A 7860-nucleotide genomic window follows, 5' to 3' on the forward strand; every position below is an offset into this window, starting at 1 on the left:
ACAAAAAAATACACGGGAAAACCTTGGCCTCATTTGTACTGTCAGCTTCCCCAGATGGCTCAATTTAGTAGAAAACATCATGGTCCTTGAAGCTGCTAGATAGCAGCTGCTTGTACTAAAACAACACCTTTCTGTAAGATTTAGGTCTTGGTGTGAGACTCTTGCTCATGGTCAAATGTTAAGCAAGCTAGGGAGAATTGTGCACAGACTGATAGATACAGTGTCCCCTAATACTGCCATTGTTCTCTCAGTGACAAAATGCTTTCCAATATGCCACAGAATAGGTGAACCGTGAGGTGGTGTGCTAAGCAACATATCCTGTTATAGTAGAACAGAAGTTACCGGGAATTGGGATCAGGGAGGAGCAACCGTTTATTGGGTACAGAGTTTCATGGTATGATGGAAACTTTGAATGGTGGTGAAGTTTGTTCAGCAGTGCAAATAGAAGCAGTGCAGCTAAATGTCCGCCTGCTGGTGGTTAAAATGATAATGCTGTGTTGGTATCTATTTTACTGCAGTGTACACAGGACGGATGAGTTGGAGGAGTAGGGGACAGGTGCCTGTGGCTGGACATTGGTTTCCTGGCCACATCCCGTGACCTGGAGCCCGCAGGTGCTTCAGCTTCCTCCGCTTGGGCCCCACAGCTGCCTGTGTCCCACAGGGCTGGCAGTAGTCACAGTAGATGGGTCTGGGCGAGCACTTTGGATGAGGATAGTGCTGATGACCAGACGTGGGGCTTCATAGGCTTGGGGACCACTAGACTTGGGGATGACTAGACTCTGGGGCGCGCCAAGGCTGGCTGCAGGCAGCTCAGTGTGGAGAGAGAGAACTCTGTCCCACTGCCAGTTTCGAGCACTCACACTTATGCTTCTCCTTGGCAGAGCCGCAGGGCAGTGCGAGAAGGTGCTTCACACTGTTCCTGGGTAGGAAGGAGCCTGGAAAGAAGTGGGAGTGGGCTCTGAGCACACCGTCACAGGCAGTAGCCTGGCCCTGCAGGGGCCTAGTGTCAGCAGTCCTCGTGGCAGGGGGCATCCATTTATGTCTCTGAGCAGCCATGAGATTATAGGAATTCTAAAGAGTGAAAAAGAAATTTTCACCTCTGACATGATATTTTTAATGTAGCAAAGCTTATTTTTTTTCTTTCTCTTGTCAGTTCTGTGCAAACAAAATCTTAAATTCATTACGTCTGTGTGAGTTTTTTTTAATGTAATCAACGTGTCTTGCTTGTTTTGGTGGCCCTGGGGGTTGGACCCAGGCTCCATGCATGCCAGGTGAGTGCTCTGCCACCAAGCTGCATCCTCAGCCTGGTTTTGGATAATCAATACATTAACTTTTTTCCATGTATATTACAAATACATTCTCTGGCCTGTTGCCCAGGTTTTATTTTTTTAAACTAGTATTTGTTTTTGTTGTTGTTTTACTATTTTTATGTATTTAGTACAGGGTATACAGGATCTCCCTATACAGATTGGATTTGTAGTGATTCTCCTGTTTTCAGCCTCCCAAGAGCTGGGATTATAGGTGCGCCATGACGCCCAGCCTCAGTAGCCATGTCAGCTTGCCCCCGGAGTGGGGCCGGCGGGGCATACCAAGGATTGAACCCCAGTCCCTGCATAATATTTGTTTTTTGACATATAAACAGTGTTGATCTTTTACATTTCAATATCATCCATTTTTTTCTTGAAAGTTTTGTATATTCTACTTTAGAGAGTTGATATGCATTCATTTCTAATTCTGTGGATGTGTCTGTACCTGGGAAGATAGCCATGCCATTTCTATAATGTTTTAGTGAAATGTATGTATAATATTTAAATTGTATGCACAGCTCGTTGAGTCTCTCTGAACACAGAAGCATTCCATTCAAAAAAAAGAGAAAAGAATCAGTCTAGAGGTTACTTTGCTGTCATCCTGTTTCATCCTCGTTGTTAACCTGCTGTGCGGAGGACTCATATTGGCCTTTCTTGTAGATCCCACCCATGTGATGGGCCTGTACCCCGACCTGCTGCCCACAGACTACAGGAAGCAGTTGCAGTACCCCAACCCCTTGCCCGTGCTCTCGGGGGCTGAGCTGGAGAAGGCTCACTTAGCGCTGATCGACTACCTGACGCAGGTAGGTACCACGAAGGGGCAGGAAGACTTCGCCTAAAGCTTCACTCATCCAGGTTTCTCTCCAGCCTGGATTGCGGGCCTTGAGGAATGCTGCCAGCATGCTATGAATGGATGCTGCTAAAGTCTGTGTGGGGCACTGTTCCCCCAGATTGACAAGTACCATCGAGCTATGTTTTGCCAAATCCTGACACCAAGAAATTTACGGAATTCCTAGTAAATTCACATTAAGCTATTGTAGGACCACCAAGCATATTTTAGTTCATAGAAGAGAGCTAAATGTTTTAAAACAAACTTTTTTGTATCATACGTAATTATGGGGAAAATACTGGCTCTATGAAAACAGAAAAGTACAAAGCAGAAATACGAATTGCTATATAGCTATCCTCAAAGGTAAGTAACTAATAGTTTCCTTATTATAATAGCTTTATTTATTATAGTTTTTAGGTTTATTAATAGTTTAGTTATTGGGCTGTGTTGTCCTTTTTAGATGTTTATGAGTATTTATTTGTTAACTTTTTTATTTTCACTATTTATGTAGTTATGTTTTGCAGTCCTGGGGATTTAATCCAGGGCCTTTTCACTGAGCCACATACCACTCCCACCCCCTTTTTTAATTTCTAAATTTTGATACAGGGGCTCACTGAATCACTGCATTCCCAGGCTAAGCTTGAACTTGAGATCCTCCTGCCTCAGCCTCCCAGAGTACAGGAATTGTAGGAGTAAACCACCAAGTCCTGCTACTTTTATGTACGTTTACTGATTCATTTGTCACAAATGCACATCAAACTATAAATTCTGTTTTATAGCTTATTTTTTAAAATTAAACAGTATATTGAGAAAATTCTTATCAATAAATATTTTCTTATAACATGCTTTTTGGAATTAAAATCATTTTTTAGTTTATGGATAGTTAAGTGAAATTTTAAAGTCAACATTAAAACTAAAGTCTCCATTGAAGCTTCCTAACCTAACCTGCAGTTTCTGTCATACAGGCTCTTTTTGTTTGTTTTGAGTTTGGTTACGTAAAAATTCACTTAATTTTATTTTATTTTATTAGTATATGTTTGTGATTCATGCAGTTTACAATCATCTTGGAGAATAGTTAATTTACATATTATAGTTTGTTTTCTTAAATCCCCTTCCCGCTCCTCTGGTTCCCGATTTACCTGTTTCGTACCTGTTGACACTGTTTGTCTTAGCATGTTATTTCTTTTAATGTTTGCTTTGGTTGGGGTTATTAGGTTCCCGTACATGATGCTTCTTACACAGGGCTCTTGTTTAGTTCCTATAAGTGTTCTGCTGACTAAGAGGTTCCTGTAGGCATAGGAAATATTCTGGAAAAATTGTACTGGTGCCTTCTGTTCCTTGCATCCGGGTCACTGTGCCTGTAGGTCTGATGGGCACACCTGCGCATGGCAATCTGGGCATTGGGCTCCTGGGTATCCAGCTGAGGCTAGTGGGCTGCCAGAAGCATGCACGCTGACCTCTGCTTGCACACTGTACATCCCTGGGCCAAGTGGAAAAGGTTCCTGGAGTGTGACCTGCCCCAAGGTCTGTGGTATTGTGGGGAGCCCTCTTATCATATGCACACTTTCCTTGTTTCCTGCACTGGTACTAGGAATGCATGAAGTTAACACCATGATTGTGCCACAGAGAGAGTAAAACATCTAAGACTGAGGGCTTTGCTAAATGCAAGAAAAAATGTACACTGGTTGAGTCCACATATGTAAATTAGACTAGGCAAGTGGAGTGCAAATTCGAGACCAACCTGGGTTTCATAGTGAGTGTAAGGCCATCCTGAATTGTACAGAGAGACTCTGTCTCAAAAAAAAGAATGGGCAAAGACTATTGAAAATAAACAGATAAATTGTGTCATTGTATCTGGCAGTTTGGCAGCCAGTAGTTTGGTTCCTTAGAAAAACTCAGTATTTTGTTTTGTTTTTGTTTTGTTTTGTGGGGGATTGAACTCAGAACCTTGCACTTGCCAAGCAGGGACTTACACCCCTGAGCTACCTCCCCAGCCTTAAAAAACTGAATGTTAATGTGCAATCGTGGTCAATAGGCATGAGCTGCTTTGGAGATATTCTGAGTTACCCAGTAGCTTAGGATAACAGAAGAGAGCTGACTCAGTCCTGGCCTTGACCCCGCATGTTTGGCCTTTGCAGAAACGAAGTCAGTTGGTGAAGAAGCTGAATGACTCTGACCACCAGTCCAGCACCTCCCCACTCATGGAAGGCACTCCCACCATCAAATCCAAGAAGAAGCTGCTGCAGATCATCGATACCACCCTGCTCAAGTGCTACCTCCATGTGAGTGGCCTGGGGCCCTGACACTCAAGGATTGTGGAGCAAATGCTACACTGTAGGGGACCATCAGAGGCTAAGAAGCTTAAGAAGCCTCTGATGATAAGAGCTAATCAGCTAGGCCTGTACCTGTGAAATTCTTGGAATTGAGAGGATAAGTAAAATACTAACCCAGATTCTTACAGGGGCTATTCTTTTGTAGTAAGATTAAGATTTGTGCTACAAGGTCAGTGGGAACAGTAATTTCTCAAAGCAGGTGTCCCCTTCTCCCTATATGACATTGAGACACGTTTTATAGAAAGGTGTAAGTACTCTTAAAGCTATTACCGGTCTTAAAAGGGGGGTTTGCTGCCGCTACCACTGCCACTCCTGTTCCTGCTCCTTCTCCTTCTCCTCTTTCTCCTCTTTCATCTTTTTTTTCCTCTTCCTCCTTCAAAAATTTTGTTATTATTAGTACAGATTAGTACACATTTGCAGTACAGAACGATCACATTCATCATGGACTTAATGTATCTTTGTTCTTTTAGTTCCCTACCCCCCTGGGTCGTTTGTTCTCTTGTATTTGTCTTATTCTCTTGGCCTTCAGCTAGAGCAGGCCTGGGCTAGGGAGGGTGGGGCTCCCCAGGCAACAGTTACTACTGAAGTCCTGTTCTCCCATGCCCATCCCTAGACAAATGTGGCCCTGGTGGCCCCCTTGCTGCGCCTGGAGAATAACCATTGCCACATCGAGGAGAGCGAACATGTGTTAAAGAAGGCTCACAAGTACAGCGAGCTAATAATCCTGTATGAAAAGAAGGGGCTCCATGAGAAAGGTGCTAGGGGAGGGGGCTCGGGGATCTGGGGTTCCTGCTGTGAAACCCAAGGAATTACATCTCCCCTGGGGAAGAGGCTCATGACCTTGTTCTCGGGCTCTGTGGCCAGCTCTACAGGTGCTAGTGGACCAGTCCAAGAAAGCAAACTCCCCTCTGAAGGGACACGAGAGGACAGTGCAGTACCTGCAGCACCTGGGTAAGTCACCTTTCAAAATCAGCAGGAGTGGCTCTGTTCTCCATCTCTGGCTGGCTGGTCAGTCCCTTCTCTTGTGCTCACCCCACTTCATTCTTCTACCCCCTTGGCATGTGGGCAGCCCAGGAGGACAAGCAGCCCCAAGTGCCCAGTGCTGCAACGGACTATCTTGTCCTGACATGAGCTCTGGAATCAGCTGGACTCCTGCCCGCCTGGTCCCATTGGACAGGTCCCATTCTAGTGCTGAAACCTTGCTTTTCTTTTAGGCACAGAAAACCTGCATTTGATTTTTTCCTACTCAGTGTGGGTGCTGAGAGACTTCCCAGAAGATGGCCTGAAGGTGGGTCTCAGAGTCCCTGGGGTTTGGTCTTGATTGTTCCTAGGACAGCCATAGGAGGGGCTCTGGGAGGTTAGCTTTCTGCCATTCCATGTGACTCAGCAGAATAGAGTAGTTTGCCCTGGGGCTGACAGATCTGTGGCCCAGTTTCTACACACTAAGCAGCTACGGCTGCTTCTCCTGAACCCTCCCCTCCAAGTCTTTCCTCCTTTGCGTGCCTGAGGGGCTCAGTAGAACCACAGTCAAGTGGTCAGCTTCGAGAACTTGAGCATGTTCTGACAGATATTTACTGAAGATCTTCCAGAGGTGGAAGCTCTACCCCGAGATCGAGTGCTTGGCTTCTTAATAGAGAATTTTAGGAGTCTGGCTGTTCCTTATCTGGTAAGATATTTTTTGATGTGCACTAAAAAGCTTTAAACCCAGGATTCAGGACCATGGGGCTCAGTTATGAGACAGTTCAGAGTTGGGGTCTGTGTCACTTGGGGCTGGTGGAAATGTAAGGAAAAGGGTTATTTCAGCTTCCTCCAAAAAAAGAGATCTAAGAAGCCCAGATGGAAATGTTACCGTTAGTGATACCTTCTGAATCTAGTAAACTACAGGAGGAGAAAAAAATACATTAGAAAAGAATCAGTCACATCTATGTAGCCAAACTATGCTGTAAGCCCAGGATAATCAAATAGGTTTTAAGCACCAGAATGCACACATTTAGCCTTAATTACATGGGCTAATATAAGAGCTTGAGGGGTTATAGGACAAAATTAAAAGGATTTGAGATTGGAAATTGAACAGAACGGTTCCTGAAATTGCTGATTTGGATTGTGGGGTTTCCCTTTGGTTTCAGAAGAGCTGGCCCTTGGGAATCTTGGCAGCTTGGTTAGAGGATAATGTGGATAGGTCCTTTTGGGCTTTAAAATCATGAGGGAGCCCGGGAGGCTGGGTCACTGCAGGGAGGGCAGCAGCTGGACAGCCCCACTCCCCCCGCAGGAGCACATCATCCATGTGTGGGAAGAGACAGACTCTTGCTTCCACAACCGCCTGATCCAGCTGTACTGCGAGAAGGTGCAAGGGCTGATGAAGGAGTACCTCCTGTCCTGCCCTGCAGGTACCAGTGCCCCAGAGCCAGTAGCCCTGGCCTTGGAGACAGGGCAGAGCAGGGTGCGGGGGCTGGGGGGGAACGGGAAGCAGTGAGGAGTCCCTTCCGGGAGCTGGATCCCTGGTGACCCAGGCCCAGCACATGAGACTCAGGGAAAAAGGCCTTTTCTGGGTCTGGCCATCTCTGAGAATCATCCATACGAGTGGACAGAAGGGACGTCTCTCTGTCTATAAGATGACAGCCATGCTGACAAGAAACTGGTTGACCTATCAGTATTTCTGTTTAGCCTTTTTTCACTGTAAGCTGTTGTTTGGGGCCACAGAGATGGTAAGGTAGAAACCCTTCTGTGTGTGGTGGCAACACTCACTTGCTGAGTCCACATCGCTGTCCCTGGCTCCTTTCCTGTTGACTTGGTTCTCCTGAAAGGCAAAACCCTGGTTCCTGCTGGAGAGGAAGGCGGGGAGCTGGGAGAGTACCGGCAGAAGCTGCTCATGTTCCTGGAGATTTCCGGCTACTATGACCCAGGACGGCTCATCTGTGACTTTCCTTTTGATGGTGAGCGTCTGGCTTACAGCCAGAAGCTGCTAAGCTCGAAGTACTACAGAACTTGGCCCTTCCCTTCCTGTTGGTCCCCACTGCCCTGCAAAGGTGAGCCTGGGAAGCCAGGCTCTCAGGCCCGCTCCTGTTTGGGCACCTCTGAAAACTCTCTTTTGTACCTTTGCTGAGCGAGGTCTCTTTGCTGGGTGTGCACCACACGCTAACTGATAGCTATGTTGGAACCTGTTCCTTGCTTCAGAGCATGTTCTTGGCTGTAGTCATCAGTTAGCAGTTTTTGTAATCTGGCATATTCATCTAAAAAAGACGTGTGTGTCTGATGCATGAGCTCTGAATGCTGAGAACAAGTGCTGACTTCCCTTCCCGGGGTGTCTGGCTTGTGTAGGTTGGTCCCCCCCCCCATCCCCGTCGTGTGTCCCCCCCCGGTTCCTGCTGTGAAACCCAAGGAATTACATCTC

At 46.2% G+C, this 7860-nt stretch overlaps 1 protein-coding gene across 2 annotated transcripts in view; it reads left to right on the forward strand.

Moving 5' to 3' along the window:
- Positions 1–7860, forward strand: part of Vps39 (VPS39, HOPS complex subunit) — a 42771-nt gene that overhangs the window by 29222 nt on the left and 5689 nt on the right. For both annotated transcript variants that reach the window (XM_004623377.2, XM_023711213.1), the window contains exons 12-19: positions 1968–2110; positions 4275–4418; positions 5083–5224; positions 5334–5420; positions 5684–5757; positions 6037–6135; positions 6739–6856; positions 7274–7402. In XM_004623377.2, coding sequence (XP_004623434.1) covers positions 1968–2110; positions 4275–4418; positions 5083–5224; positions 5334–5420; positions 5684–5757; positions 6037–6135; positions 6739–6856; positions 7274–7402 — 936 coding nt within the window. The remainder of the gene's footprint in view (positions 1–1967; positions 2111–4274; positions 4419–5082; positions 5225–5333; positions 5421–5683; positions 5758–6036; positions 6136–6738; positions 6857–7273; positions 7403–7860) is intronic.

This window comes from Octodon degus, unplaced genomic scaffold, assembly GCF_000260255.1.
Source record: "Octodon degus isolate 3935 unplaced genomic scaffold, OctDeg1.0 scaffold00002, whole genome shotgun sequence".
In the NCBI taxonomy this organism is placed as follows: domain Eukaryota; kingdom Metazoa; phylum Chordata; class Mammalia; order Rodentia; family Octodontidae; genus Octodon; species Octodon degus.